A 14,853-nucleotide genomic window follows, 5' to 3' on the forward strand; every position below is an offset into this window, starting at 1 on the left:
CTAATGTGGCAGGGAGGTGGCATCTGCAGTCAGTGGGTGTAGCTCCAGAGCTGGTGAAGGGGCTCCGGAAGGGGACACTTATGGTTGGGGGGGGGCATGTCATCTGTGAACTGTCTTCCTGCCGGCCTATGTGCCAGTCACTGCTGGAGCCAGGAGCCTGAGTAGGGGGCCTTGGGTGCCTCTCCTGGGGGGCCTGGTGGGTGTGGGGATCAGTCTCCTGGTTTTGGTGGAGATGGCTCCTGGGACTACCAGCCTCAGGAGTCAGATAATGTCATTTCCTCTCTTCAAAAGCTCTTTAGAGTTCTGTTCCCTCCCCACACCGGCTCTCCGCCTTCTCAGCCTCCGGTCCTTCTGCCAAACCCCAACCTCACAGCCTGTTTGTTCCTCCATGCCTCTACTCAAGACTGTTTTCTCAGCCTGTGAGGGCTTTCCTGTTTCCCTCGCCATCTAGACTCTGCTTCCTTCCAGGCCCAGCGAGGATGATGCTCTCCTGTGGCGGGTCTCCAGCTGCCTAGTCAGACAGCTCTGCGGGTCTCCCCTGTGCCCGTCTCCGCCCAGGACCCCCTGCGGCCTGCCTGGTGTCACGGTGGGCATTCACTTCACAGCACAGCATCCCAGGTGAGAACTGCAGGAGGGCCTGGCCTGGCTGGTTTGAGCCTCTGACACTATGGACATGTCTGTCTCCTCCACATAAGGGGCACCCATGTCACCCGGTCTGTCTTACAGGGACGGAGGGCTGGCCCATCATAACTTTAAAGATGGCGTGTGGGCGGGCACAGGGAGAGGAAGAGTCTGCACCTGGTCTTACTATCTACCAGCAAAGGTGCTGAATTCTTTTTGCACTTCACTTAATTCCGACCAAACCCTTGGATAGGACATTTTTTTCAGATGAAGAGACCAAAGCTCAGAGGAATTAGAGTTAATATGACTGGGGCAAGTGGGAAGGGTGCCCATCTGAGGCCTCTCTTCAGAGAGACAATGTTTTGGTGGGGGACATTTTTGGGCTCAAAACCTAGGTTTGTTCACTCTGCCATCTTTGCCCCATTCCCCTTCTCTACCCATCTTGACATGGCACCACTGTTCCCACCCAGCACGTCTGAGGAGGCACAAACTCTGACTTCTTGGAACCCATGTCCTCGGAGGCCTCTAAAAGGAGGAGTGGGTAGTGTCGTGGCCCCATGAGGGACGCTACATGTGTGGCAGCCCCTGGGAGGGGGGGCAGGTGGGGCTGCATCTCGGGATCAGGGGCCCATCCCCTCCGGGACCTCTCTGCGGCCACAGGGGTGACTGGGATCTTGTCCCTGGGGCTGACGTTCTTTACTGGGCCAGTTCTAGCTTTGTTTCCTTTCCACTTGAAACCTGAGTCCCTTCCGTCAACCTTTTTCATTCCCGTGGTGCCAGTCGCCATGGAGCCTCTGTAGTCAGCTTTAGTGGAAGGACTGGACAGTGGTCAGTTACCTTGGGCCACTCCACTCCTGAAGCTGGAAAACTGGGGCCAAGGGTGGAGGAGCCAGCTACCTTGGGCAGAGCCTCAGGAACTGAGGACAGAATCCTGGTCTCCAGAACCCACTGGCTATGAGCCCTTTAGGTCAGGGGTCGGCTGTTCCAATAGGGAACAGTCACTCCTCGGTGCCCAGAACAGAACAGTGCCAGGTGCAAATGGGGGCTCAGTGGATTGTGTCCTGGGGGTCAGGTGCTAAGTCCGGTTGATTCTAAACCCCAAAGTTCTATCCACATTGGGGCTGGAATTTCTGATCTTGGTTTTTAGAGTTTGTACGTGGATTTTTAAGTTCCTACCAGGTCGTGGGCCTCCATGATTTCCCTGGGGAGGTGCCGCCCGTTGTTCTCACATAGGACATAAGAAGTGGTTGTTTGTCCATTTGCAGCTGTGGCCACCTCCCCTTGGGCAAGTGCCTAGGAGGTCCTGCACACAGACCCTGAGGGCCTGCCTGAGGGGTCAAACGTGTTGACACAGTCAGGAGCAGGCCCAAGAGGGGGTCTGCCTGCTGGGTTGCCCTGGCAAGCTAAGAAAAAGAAACCAAACAGATCCCTGTGCCTTGCTCCCTAGAAGATTCTAATTCAGTAGGGGCCAGAGGTGGGGCCTTGGAATCTGTCATTTTTATCAGTTCTCAGGTGATTCTGATCAGCAGCCACAGTTGAGAACAAGGGCTGTAGCTAAGTATCATTTCTCTGCATATAATTCGCATAGAAAGCCGATGCTCTGGTTAGATATGGTAGCAGGAGTCTATGGGGCCTGCAGCTCTCACTATCTACAAAGCCTGGACTCTAGCTTGTTTGCTTTAATTCAGCTGTGGATGGTGTGTCCCTGCCTGGAACATTCCTGCTGGGCTTTGCTGGCAGCTGCCTTGCCAATCTCTTGAGTCTCTTTGCCAGCTCACTGGGGTGAGGGGCGGGGTGTTGAGACCTGGGGAGTAGTCTTCCACCACCTTGCTCGGGAGAAGTACTGTGTTTCACCGACATTCCCTTGTGGCCAAATACTCATCCTAGTAGTCAGCACATAGGGAGTTGTGAGGAAAATTCTCCTCGGACAGAGAACCTGAGTGCTTGAGGACATAAGCAGAGAGATCGGGCAAAGGCTGGGCTGGAACCTCTGTTGGGGCTAGAGGTGTTGCTAGGAGCTGCTCTGCCTTCTGGGGCTGGGGTGGGGATGGTGGCAGGCTGGCTTCCAGACGGAAGGCAGGTTTTCTCAGTGTCTGAGTTGGGATTTGCTGCTCAGCAAAAGGAAGTTGGCACTGCATCTTGCCCTGTCCCCAGATGATACCTCAAGGGAGCTACTCCAGAGTAGAGATTGGGAGATGTGGCCTTTACCCCTGATTTTGTCACTGATTGGCTCTGGCCATCCACTTCCCATCTGTCAGGGTGAAAATGGGTCACCTTTGTCTCAACAAAGACTATAAAACCGTGTGAAGTTGTAGAGTCTGTGGTGAGACCCTTGTCACATGGAAAGAGAATGAAGTTAGGTCCCGAGCAAGAGCAGATGACTGATCCCAGAGGTTTAAGGGGGATCAAGAAGAGGCTTGACGTGATCAAGCAGTTGGCCACAGGATGATGAAATGACTCTCTGACAGGGTCAGAAGTGTATGGCTTGGTCGGCATGTGGGCCAAGAACTTCATGCAGATAGAGCCTGGCACATCCGAGAGAAAACTAGAGAGCTGGTTTCTGGGGAGAGACCCTGCCACATACCCGAGTGATAAGCAGAGTCACAAAGCTCGACATTCGTCAGGAGCTTCCGGGGCAGCGGGCAGAGGAAATGGGATTTTGAAGAAAATAGAAACTAAAGGAGAAAGAAGGTGTCAGACTCTGCCTTGATCAGTTCCACCTTCCCTGGAGACCCTAAGGTGTCCTTGTCAAAGCCACAGGTGAAGCCAGCTTAGTGGGCTTGGTGACACTCTTCATCTATAGCTCTGCTCACAGGGGTACAGCCTTGACACCTGCAAAACTTCGAGCGACTCGGAGAGGCAGGGTGTCAGAAAAGAGGTGTCCTTTGATCCAGCAGCAGATTTCTTCACTCCAAGAATACTTGGGCTCCTGAAGGCTTCCTGCAAAGTCATTTAAAAAGTGTTTGTTAGTTATACTGACGTCGCTCTGCCGCTCCCTACCGTAGGACCCTGGATGTTATAGGCTGCCGCCTTCTGGATCCCCAAGGACTGTGCTCACGGCCCGGAAGTAGCTGCTGCCTCTGGACAACCTCCCAGGCACCTTCTCCACCCAGGCATGAGCACCCGTGATGCTATCCCCCCAGGTAAGGGGCTGCACTCAGCCTGGGAGATGGACAGGCAGGTGGCCATGCCTTTCCGCCCTGGCCCAGTTCCCTGCTGGCTGACGCTGGCCCTCCATGCTCAGCTTGCTCTCTGGCAGCTCCCGGGCCCAGGGAAAGGCTCAGAGTGTTCAAGACAGTCGGCTGAGCTTTACCTCCATTCTCTGTGCCGGTGGGCCGGCTGAGGAGCTGGCCTGTTTTGTGGTCAGAGGACATGGGGCTTGGCCCTCAGGGACAGCTGGGTATCTCCGTCTCTTCAGTGGGCAGACCAGGAGAAGGGGGGAACAGTGTGGCCAGCTCAGGGTCAGGAGATGGGCTTCCAGGCCTGATGCTCTTCCTCTGGGAGACAGCTGTGTGAACCTCCGTTTCCTCTGGAGAGTGAGGGGATCCACAGGTCCTGCCACAGATGGAAGGGGTGCTGAATGGTGGAGAGCTGCTTTTCCCTGGTGAGGTTGGAGCCGAGGCCCTGGGATGACAGAGTAGCTCAGGACACATGTCATTACCTAGGGGCAGAGCACCCTGGGGCTTTGATATATTAATGTGAGGACAACTGCATAATTTAATGCCACATCAGATCCTGCTGGACATTAGATTCTAATAGGGAAGTGAGAAGTACTGAAAGCTTAAGAAAAACCTAGAAATCTAGAAATAGAATGAAGGTGTGACCATATGAACCCTTAATCCTGTCCAACTCCTTTGTTTTACTGATCTGGGGACCGAGACTCAGAGAGGCTAACTTATTTCCCCAAGGTCATACAGCTGACAGAAACAGGAGGAGAATAGACTCCTGATTCCTGGTCTGGAGGCCTTCCACCCTGGGAGTGGGTATGCTGGGTTGCCCCTTGGTGGAGCCTTCTCTAGGTGGTGGGTTAGGACCCCATGGATAGTCCTGAGGTGGCCTCAGATGGGGAGCCATGGGGGTGTCGGACCAATGATTCAGCTTGCTAACATTCAAGTGCCTCCTGAGCATGGGTCCTGCAAAGACAAATAGGATAAGGTCCCTCTGCCAGGATGTGACAGGGCGGGTGGGGAGAGGCAAGGATTGGGGAGGGTAAGATAGGGTATGCCTGGGCTGCTGCAGGGGCACAGAGGAGAGGCAAGGCTTCTCAAAGTAGTGGGTGCTTAGCCGAGGCTCCCTCTCTCCCCTCCCAGGGAGTCCTGACTCTCAGCTCAGGGCCCCTCCCCCTGGGCTCCCCGCCCGCTGGGCTCCTGGGCCCCACACTGTCACTGCTGGTTACTCATGGTCTCTCCCAGCAGCCTTCAGGTCTCACCAGGGACTGGGGGACAGAGTCCCTGACAGGCAGCATTTGTTAAATATCCACGGTAGGGATCAATCAAATCAATTTGCTGAGCCGGGGAGGTTTAGGAGAAGATGAAGGGTCAGTGTGGGACATGCTGATGAGGGGCTGGAGGACTCCCAGGAGAGGGTTGTTGGGCAGGTAATTGGATGCTCCGCTCTGCCACCATGGGGAGAAGTCAGGGCCAAAGCCACAGGTCAAGGGGTTACCGCATGAGGGTGATAATTACAGGCATGGCAGTGAGGAGTAGCCCATGAGATGTGCAGAGGACAGAGGCAGGGTGGGGGTGTGTGTGGAGGAGGGGAGCCCATGAAGGAGGCTAAGAAGGTGTGGAGTAGCTGGGTGTGGGTGGAGGGACTGGAGCAAAGCCGGATGGAGAAGGCATGCGAGTGTGAGGAGAAGTGGGGGAGCCAGGCCGAGAGGACTGGGAAGAGGGGGGTGGTGGGATTTGGTGGGGATCATGGTACCCTGGCCTGCTGGGTGTGGGGTGGCGGGCCCCCCATCTGTGGGCCAGGCTCTGGTTTGGGGGTGGGCTACAGAGACCCCAAGGGTGAGAGTGCTGGGACAGCCTGTTCTCCCGTCCTGGTCTCAGTGGACTTCCCGTGTCTCTGTCCCCAGCCAAGGTTCTGGCTCCCATGGCCGTGTACTGTGGGAGTGTCCCTCGGACCAGTGCTGGGCCCCGCGCACTCCCGGGCGGAAGAAGTGACTCCAGGCTCCAGACTTACAGAGAAGGTGAGGTTGGTGGGACTTGGCCTCTTTCAAGCTACTCCCCTTACAGGCCTGTGGCCAGCACCCAGGTCAGCTTTCGCTGGGCCTGGTGCTGCCCAAGATCTGTGACCTCTTCTGTGGGTCTTGTGGCTTAGGTCAAGGCCCTCCAAAAAGGCTATGTGTGTGGCAGATATTCTAAAAGCTGGTCTCTGTATTTGTTTTCCCTGGCCCTTCCATGGTCTAGGCTCCTTCAAGGCCCAGTTCAAGCATCACCACTTTATGAAGGCTTTCCAGATCCTTCTCTTCCTCCTCTATGTGCACAAAGCATTCTGTTGTTGTCTCTCCACTGCCTGGACTGTTTGGCACATAGGAGATGCTCTCTGACTGTTTACTGAATGAGTGGTTGGACAAGCTGGTGTCTGCATGGAAGCATGATTGGTTCTGAGTCACCTGAACTCTTCAATCTGCATTTGGTGTTGTCAGGTGTATTGAATGGATTGCTTGGGATCCTGGAGACTGCTGGATGGTGGTCCCTGGACAGAAGACCTTCCCTAAGTATTTATGGCCTCATGTCTGTGCTGTCACTGGGCTGCATATCGACTCCCCTTTTCTTCCCTTGAGTAACTCATGACACATCTTAAGGTTAGGCTTCCCAGATACTGTTGAATGAATGAATTGACCCAAGGAGCGATGGTAACATCGAATGATCGGGATTCATGGGGCAAAGCCGGACTGTTCTAAGGAAGCAGCCCCGAAGAGTTCACTGGTGCCTGGTGCCACCATGGGTTCTGTGTGCCTAGCCACTCTTGCCTCTGTCTCCCTCAGCCTCCCTCCAGCCAACTCCGAGTGTCCTGCTGGAGAAGCCGCTGCAGCTCTTGAGTGGACATGGGCACCCCAGCGGCCTCAAGTTGGATGCCCCCCTGAAGGGCTGGCAGGCCAGGAATGGCCACCCCGGGAGCCTTGCGGCCGTGTCTCTGGGGTCCAAACCCCTGGCACCCTTCTCCTCTCTGGAGTCTGAGGCCAACAGTGTGGCCCGGGACACCACCCAGATCAAGGACAAGCTCAAGAAAAGGAGGCTCTCGGAGGGCTTGGCAGCATCCTCCCAAGGTGAGCGCTGGGCCCTGCCCACCTGCCTTCCACCCACCCTGAGGCCAGGGACTCAGGCTACTTGGCTGTGAGGATCAGTAGGTGTCCGGCTGGCAGCCGGGTTCTCTGCAAGCTGGTCAGGACGCATCCACCCAGGGCACTGTCAACGCCCTCCCTGGGAATGCACTTCCTGCCTGGGGTCTGTAGTGGCCTCCCAGCTAACCTCCCCATTCCCACCCCTGCCTCCTTCTCCTCCTTCTAGTCTTCTCTCCAGGGAGATCCTTCCAAATTGCCAATCTGATCATATTCTCCCTCCCGCTCCCACCAATGATGCTTAGAACCACCCCGTAGTTTTTGGATGTGCTTAGAGTAAGCTCCCGAACAGTCCCTGTGCATGAGGCCGACTGCCCTCACCCTGTGCCTGCACCACACTCTCCCCTGCTCTCCTCTGCTGTCAGATACACTGACCCTCCAGTCCTGGAGCAGGTGGGCTCTCTCTGGCCTCAGACTCTGACGGGCTGCTCCCCCCACCTCCCTCCTTTCCTCACGGGGCTACCACTCATCCTTCCTGCTTGGCTCAGAAGCCTTCCTCAGAGAGGCCTCCTCCACTCCCCAGTCGGCATCCATCCCAGTGACACTCTCTAATAATGCCCTCCAGTTTTCTCTCTTACCTCTCTTCATAGAGCTGTGTACTTACACATCTGTGTACTTACTTGTGTGATTATTTGTTTCACATGTGAATTTTGCACTTGGCGGTATTCTCGACGAGGGCAGGCGTGGAGTCCTCAGTGCGAGGCAGAGTTGCCTGGCAAGGGAGATTTTCCAGAAATGTTTGTTGAATAGATGAGCAAAGAATTGACAGCGAGCACTTTATATTTCTCTCTCATCTGCACGGTGGGCAAACCAGAAAAACAGGCCAGGTTCCAATCTTAGCCCTGATACTGGCTGGCTCTGGGACTTTGAGCAAGTCAGTCACCCCTTCAACCTCAGTTTCCCCTCAGTGTAATGGGGATGCTAATACTTCTGTGTGCCTGAGAGTTTGATGAAAACATCGTACACAGAATTCTCAGCACCCGGCATTGTGGGTAGAACTTAATAAATTTTCATTTCCTTTTCTCTCTCCTCTTCTCCTGGACCAATCACTGGGTCCTTTTTTAGCTCAGTGAATGCTTGAGTAACACAAGGAATAAGAAGCCTCGAAGTCTTAGGAAGGAAGGGGACATCCTCTTCACTGAGCAAGATGCTCCCCCTGCTGAGGTCTCCCTGGGGCTGACGGTGCCCAGGATGATGCAGGGGAACCCCTGTAAGGAGTCCCCCTGTGGCTGGACAGTATGGACACAGCAGGTGGGGGTTGGAGTGCTGGAGAAGCTTGCTTAGAATTTCCAAGTGGTGCAACTTCTGGAGTTGCCAGACCAGTGACTCCCTCCCCGAGAGGTCTGAACTCTTTTTCTAGACATGTCCTCTCTTTGTACAAAGTTCTAGTACAGGAGAAAAAGAACAGGGAGTTGTTCTACACAAGGTACGAATGGGACGTGATCTTAACTTATCAGGTCCCTCAGCAAGTATGGCGGGATGGGGATCTCTGGTCCCCTGAGCAGGGCTGGGCCTGCCCTCTGCACCCTGGATGGAGGCTGTGTTGGCCTCTCTGTACCACCTCCCAAATGGAGCCCAAGGTGGGTACCGTCTCCACCTGGCTTGTGACCCCTTCTTGCCTCCCTCCCCTCAGCACACCGACAGGATTCACGACCGGGCAAAGCAGAGCCAGGCTGGGCAGAGGAGCAGAGAAGCTGTTTTGACTTGGCTGTTTTGATGCGACCACTTTGATGTAGCTGGAACAAAATGGCCTTTGAGAGTTAAATGCTAGGTTTTTTTCACCACCGCCAGTAGTTGCAAAGAGAATCCTGAGCTCTTTACTGTGGGGATGGCAGGGGGCATGTTGCTGTTCCCAGTGGGGTGGGGCGGGGGGCAGGAGGATGCCCGTTGGGCACAGAATTTACTCAGAAGAGCTGAAAGTGGGAGTGGTCTGCTTTCAGACGAGGTCAGGGTGTCCCCTGTGTCGAAACAGCAGTACCCCCACATCATTAGCTGAAGAGGAAGGGGGCACAGAAGTAATTTATGGGCACCTGCCACGTGCCTGGGACTTTCTCGGCATTTTACATAAGTCACTGAATCTTTGGATAACCCCATGATGTACCTACGTTCAGTTTACAGATGAGCGAATGGGGATTCAGAGACTTGCCCAAGGTCCCACAGCTTCTAGCCAGGACTGGAGCCCGCTGTCCTGACTCCTAGTCTAGTACTGGTGTGTTTCCCTTCCTGCCCAGCCTGCCTCCCAATTTTAAATGGGTGACTTTGGCCCTTTTTACCAAAGTTTATAGGAATGGGCATGGTCCGCTTGCTCAGCCTAGTGGTGGGGGTGGGCCGGGGTGGATCTCCTTTTGCTCTCACAGTCTCAGCCTCCCCTGGAACCGATGGCCCTGTTGCCAGTATCTGAATTGCCCCCCTCCCCGTGCTCCAGGGACTAACTTATTCCTCACCTCCACCTCCTGCACAGTCTCCCTGGATCCTGTGGGAGGCCCCAGAGGAGTTCCTCTGAGGAGCACCATCCCCCGGGCCACTTCTCAGAGGCTGCTGAGGGCGCCCAGGCCAATGCCTCCCATCCAGAGCATCCCCACTACCCCTGAGGCTGGCGGAGCCAAGGAGAAGGGCCTAGACCCACCTGGGAGCAGTCAGGGTCCCCAGGAATTGAGACCCGGAGCCCAGGAGGTAAGGTGGCTTGACTGCTCTGAGTTTTGCCCCCCCTCTGTCTTTGTTTCCACTCTTTTTTTTTTTTTTTAAGATTTTATTTATTTATTTGAGAGAGAGAGTGCATGAGCTGGGGGAGAGGCAGAGGGAGAGGGAGAAGCAGACTCCCCACTGAGCAAGGAGCCCAATGCAGGACTGGATCCCAGGACCCTGGGATCATGACCTGAGCCGAAGGCAGACGCTTAACCAACTGAGCCACCCAGGTGTCCCTCTTTGTTTCCATTCTTTACCACCACCACCGCCACCCCCCCCCCCCCCCCCCCCCCCGCTCCATTCCTGAGCCCTGAGCTTCTCCGGAGGTGTGTGAAGGGCCGCCCTCAAGGATAGGGGTGGCACTGGGAGGGGCATCTTCTCCACAGCATCCAAAACCTTTGCAGCTGGCCTGGGATCCAGCTGGCTGCCCCAGAGGTGCTGAGCACAGGCTGTGTGACCACCAGCCCTACACTTGGGGATCCCTAGGCCTTCTCTGGTCTAAACGTTCCAGAGTTCCTCATGCTTCTGACCGTCCCCATTACAGGCAAGGGCGTGCGGCAGAGGGGAAAGGTGGCTGGGCTGAAACTCAGGAGATTTGGGCTCTGGTTTCCACTCTGCCCCTCACTGGTTGTGTGACCTTGGGCCAGTCACCCTCCTCTCTGGGCCTAGTTTGCACATCTATAAAAAGAAGGTATTAGACCAGATGTTTTTGAAGATCCCTTTCAGCTCTGATGTTGTAGGAGTTTCTGAAATGAGAATAGCAAAACAAATAATAATAACAGAAAGAGAGTAGGGATGAGGGGGGACCCAGCAGTAGGTCTTCTGTCTTGGAGTGGTAAGGAAACAATGAGCTTTCTGGGGGGGGTCCCAGGGTGGTGTGGCTGGGAAGAAAAACCCAGGACACTTCCCAGCACTGCCTACCAGCCCAGGTGGCTCCTGATAAAAGGGACCACCCTGTGTGAGGGGCCTGGGAGGTGAGCCTCCAGAACCTTCCTTCAACCTCCGCTCCCAGGTGCAGATCTCCAGACAATACCTGCACTGCAATGACGAGAAGATGCACAAGTCGCTGGGGGGCGTTGTGATCCCGCCCATCCCGAAGGCTGCGGTGTCTGCTGGGGCCTCCTCCTGTACGCCTGGCTCCCTTCCCAGCCACTTACCTCCAGGCCAGGGTGTCCTCATGGGCCTGAGGGTCCCCCGCACACGGTAAGCAGCCCTCTTTCCATCTAGCCCACCCAGTGCCAGGGTGGAGCTCTGGGGGCCTGGGCACGTGAAGGGCCTGGCTCACCCATGAGCCACAGACCTGGGGACCGCACAGTGCTGATCCTTGAGCCCAGCGGGATGGGCGTCTGGGCTTAGTAGACAGTGTCTCAGCCTCCATAGTCCACCAGCTTGCTGATGTCTATGGTTGTCGCAGTGATGAATAAAATAGGAGCTCTATTCACGGTAGCTCTTTGTTATTATGTATTTTAATTAATGGATACTAAAAATAGAAGCATTATCTGGTATCTATATGGAAGTGGGAGGGAGTGGTCCACAAAAGTTTTGGACATAAAAAGGGGTCTTTATACACAAAAATGTTTGGGAATCAGGGGGGTAGAGGGTTGCTGTGTTGTAATGAATCTGGATTTATGGCTCGCAAGTGGGACAGACGGAACTCTTCAGATGTCCCAGAACATCCCCATGGTCAGTCCAAACTGATGTCGGAGCAGGTGTGTGTGTGTGAGAGAGACAGAGAGACAGAGACAGACAGACAGAGGGAGAATGAGAGAGGCCTCACTTCTCGCATCCCTTTGGGGCCTGCTGTACTGACTTCTGCCATTTCTCTCATGTTCCTCACCTCTCCATCTCCCATGCTGCCTCCCCTCCCGTCTGTACACACGTCCACCTCCTCCCCAGCCCCGGCGGAGTGTGGGCCTGCTCCTGGATCTGAGTGCCCGCTCCGTCGACCTCTGCTTCCTCACGCCGGGCCCCTCCCCTCAGCGGTGGTCCTGGTGGCTGGAGGGACTCTCTAGCCCCAGACCAGTAGCCTTTACTCCGCCCTCATTGCTCTCGACTTCACATCCTGGGAGGTATTGATGTCCACGTCTTTCTCCTTCCTTGCCCTCCTGACTTGAAACCTGCTTCTTGACCTCCTGTGGCAGGACCTTCTAGGCAGTGTCCCCTGTGCCCTCCTTAGTCCATCTCTTAGATGTGGCCGTTCCTGCAATTTGGTCCCGGCCCTTTGTGCCCAGCTCCTTGTTCTCCCCTGGGGGAGTCCTGTCTGCACTGGCAGCTTCCAGGGATGGGTGGCTTCCTCATTCCCTCATCCCCTGCTCTGCCCCAGGTCTCCCTAGAGTCGGGCTCCACGTTTCCATCCTCCTGGTGGGCATCCCTGGTGTCCTCATGGCCGACGCCGATCCGGCGTCAGGGGGAGAGAGAGGGAGGCTGTGCCACCATCAGGGCCACGCTGATGGGCCACCTCACGTTCCCCCAAACCACCTCCCTCCCATGACCTCCCGACTCCCACCAGAGTGCAGGCATTCTCTTCCATCTTCCAATTTCGGCATCATCTTTGGCTCTTGCTCCCGTGGCCCCCTGTCCTAGCAGATTGCCACATCCCATCAGGTCTTCCGTAAACAAGAGAAAATACGAAGGCTGCCACCCTCTCTTGCCCCTGCCTCTCTTCTCCGTTTCCACTCACGGGCTCCCTCTTGAGCGCCCCGACAGCTCCCAGCCCAGCACCTTGCCGCCTGGGCTCTGCATTCTAATCTTCCCTTCTTGTGTACCACCCTGTGTACCTTTCCTCCACGTGATTCACATTTTTTGACATCCTGTGTCAGCAGCTTAAAGAGAGTCTCCTCGGTCTGACCTTCAGGACCTGTCCCAGCCCACCACTCCCAGGCCTCCTGTGCTGCCCTCAGGAGCCGGCCCACCTCCAGAGCCTCCCCGCCCCATCCCTGCAGCCCCAACACCAGCCTTCACCCGGGGGCCCCCGTTCAGCTCCTACTGTTCTTCAAGCCCCAGTCGCACACCAGTCCTTGCGCCCAGGTCTTCCCTGCCCTCCCTGGGGAGGCAATCAGGGGAAGAGCCTCCTCTGCACTGTCCACACAGCATCTAGCCCACAGACCCCCTGACCACACTTTTATTTAAACCACCTCTCTATTCTTCAGTGGGGAGCTCTGCCGGGCAGAGGCCATAACTTGAAATCTCTGCCCATCCTTCTGGGGAGCCCCCCGGGAAATGATCTCAATCAGGCTGGGAGGCCTTCTTGGAGGAGGTGAGGCCGGAGCTGAGTTTTGAAGCCTGAGGGAGAATTTGGGAGGTGAGGAGGGAGAGACGTGAGGCATTCCCGGAGCCGCAAGGGGCATGCACAGCAGCTCTGGTGTTGGTGTGAGACAGGCGGGTGAGGTTGGCAGGACTGCACGGCGCCGTGTGCTAAACCGAGGGCCGTGAGCTTTACTCTGAAGCAGCAAGGTGCCACTGAAGGCCGTTAGGTGTGGAAGTGCCGTCAGATCTGCGTTAGAAAGGCCGCTTTGGTGACCAGAGAGGGCTGAGCACGCTGAGGCGGAGACTCCTGCAGGATCGGTGGGGAGAAGCCGTGGGCCCCTGAGCGGGGCAGCGGCGGTGGTCTGCGGCGTCTGTGTCTGGACCCAGCCTGGCCTGGTCTGGTCTCCGGTCGGCCTGCCCTTGACTTTGCGGATAGAGCTGCATCTCCTGCAGCTTTGAGCTCCTAGCCAAGAGCCTCTTTACAGAGCCGGCCCCACCCCCTTCGTAGGTCCCCCCGTCTCGCCCATTGCCCCATCCCGGAGCCCCCCAGGCTCCTCACTGAAGTGGCTCCTACTTGCCATCTCTCATGGTGCTTTTTTCTCCCCGATTCTTTCAAGATTGGTTCGGGAGAGTGGGCCTCGGGAGAAGACCCCTAAATCTCTGGGTATGTACTCCCCACATGCACCCCCACTTGCTGTTAATTCAACTCCCTGCCTCCTGGGCCGGGTAGGGGATCAGAAGTAGGGTTGGAGTAGGCATGAGCACCCTCGGACCCGAGCCCCTCATTTTACGGACAGGGGAACTGAGGCCTCGGGCCGTGCCACCTTGGAGGGTAGTACCAGCACATGGAGCTTCCCAGTAGCCCAGCTGCGAGGGGAGCCTGTGTGACCCGTGACCGGCTGCACTGGGACTGCAGGCCGGGGTCTTGTCCCTGGTCCCAGAGCCTGGAAGGCAGCCTGCAACATGTGCGTGAGGGTCTGCGGGGCTCCAGAGACCTTGCTTCTGACACCTTGGGCGGCTGCTACTGCACTGTTTTAAGCAAGTAGAAGTGAATATTCCACACCAGGCCGAGTGAGAAATTGAACCACATCCCATGAACCCCTCAGTTAGCGGGTCCCGGAAGGCTTAGTGTTGGGAATAGGGCCATCTGGGTTGTTAGGGAGGCGGGTGGCCTGCAGGAAGCCGGGGTACAGAGAGGCTTCAGAAGAGGGAGCTGGAAGCTCTCCAGCCTGATGACCTAAGTCTGTGGGGAGGAGGGAGGCTGAGCCACAGGCAGGTTGGGTGAGGGATCTGGACGGAGCACCCCGAGCCTGGGGAGGAGGTTTGGAAGTAGCTGCTGTGCCCTCGGCAGGAGGGGGCAGACTGCTAGTCCAGCTTTCCGGCAGGTCACTCTGGACAGCTTAGCAAGTGGGTCGATTGGCAAGCAGGGGGCTGTTGCCCAGGAAGCCCCAGGCTCTGGACTCGAGCTGAGCCCAAGAGGCAGGCCTGGCATAGAAACCTCGGTGGGGGCTGCTTCTCCTGGTGCAGTGGGGTGACCTCGGGTGGTCGGCTGTGGCCCACGCTGGCACCCACGGTGTCCCTTAACAGCTACCCCTGAGTGTGCCGGCATGAGGGTTTGGGCCAGGAGACCCCAGTTTGCGACTATTCCCCTGTTTGCATCCCCAGCTTGCTGCTTGAGAACCAGGTCCCCGGGGGCTTGGGGGCCAGGCTGCTCAGACAAGACTTTCTAGGATGTCTCTTGGAGGTGGAGGTGAGGAAGGAGATACAAAATAGTAAAGTCCTTAAAGGGCCCTCTGACCCTCCAGCCGTTAGCTGGGGATAATATTGCCCAATACGTGTAATGTGCCTACCGCATAGAAGGAACCCACGTGGTATTGTCTGAAGCTGAGGGCTTCCCCAAATCTTGTGGCATTCCTGCAGTCCTTGCCCTCATTAGCTGGCACCTGAACATCTGTGTC

The 14,853-nt window shown here is 56.3% G+C and overlaps 1 protein-coding gene across 16 annotated transcripts in view; it reads left to right on the top strand.

The window, feature by feature from the left end:
- The window catches only part of TOGARAM2 (TOG array regulator of axonemal microtubules 2), a 91,897-nt gene that overhangs the window by 30,391 nt on the left and 46,653 nt on the right, over nucleotides 1–14,853 (top strand). For all 16 annotated transcript variants that reach the window (XR_010405491.1, XR_010405489.1, XR_010405490.1 and 13 more), the window contains exons 7-13: nucleotides 469–618; nucleotides 3,627–3,764; nucleotides 5,696–5,809; nucleotides 6,611–6,892; nucleotides 9,426–9,637; nucleotides 10,662–10,852; nucleotides 13,513–13,559. Coding sequence is in view for 9 of the 16 variants with exons in the window: in XM_064572052.1 (XP_064428122.1) it covers nucleotides 3,737–3,764; nucleotides 5,696–5,809; nucleotides 6,611–6,892; nucleotides 9,426–9,637; nucleotides 10,662–10,852; nucleotides 13,513–13,559 (874 nt within the window). In the remaining 7 variants the exon portion in view is untranslated. The remainder of the gene's footprint in view (nucleotides 1–468; nucleotides 619–3,626; nucleotides 3,765–5,695; nucleotides 5,810–6,610; nucleotides 6,893–9,425; nucleotides 9,638–10,661; nucleotides 10,853–13,512; nucleotides 13,560–14,853) is intronic.

The sequence above is a fragment of the Mirounga angustirostris genome, unplaced genomic scaffold (genome assembly GCF_029215605.1).
Source record: "Mirounga angustirostris isolate CCGP_5_RB_7025 unplaced genomic scaffold, mMirAng1.0.hap1 SCAF_10, whole genome shotgun sequence".
Lineage (NCBI taxonomy): Eukaryota > Metazoa > Chordata > Mammalia > Carnivora > Phocidae > Mirounga > Mirounga angustirostris.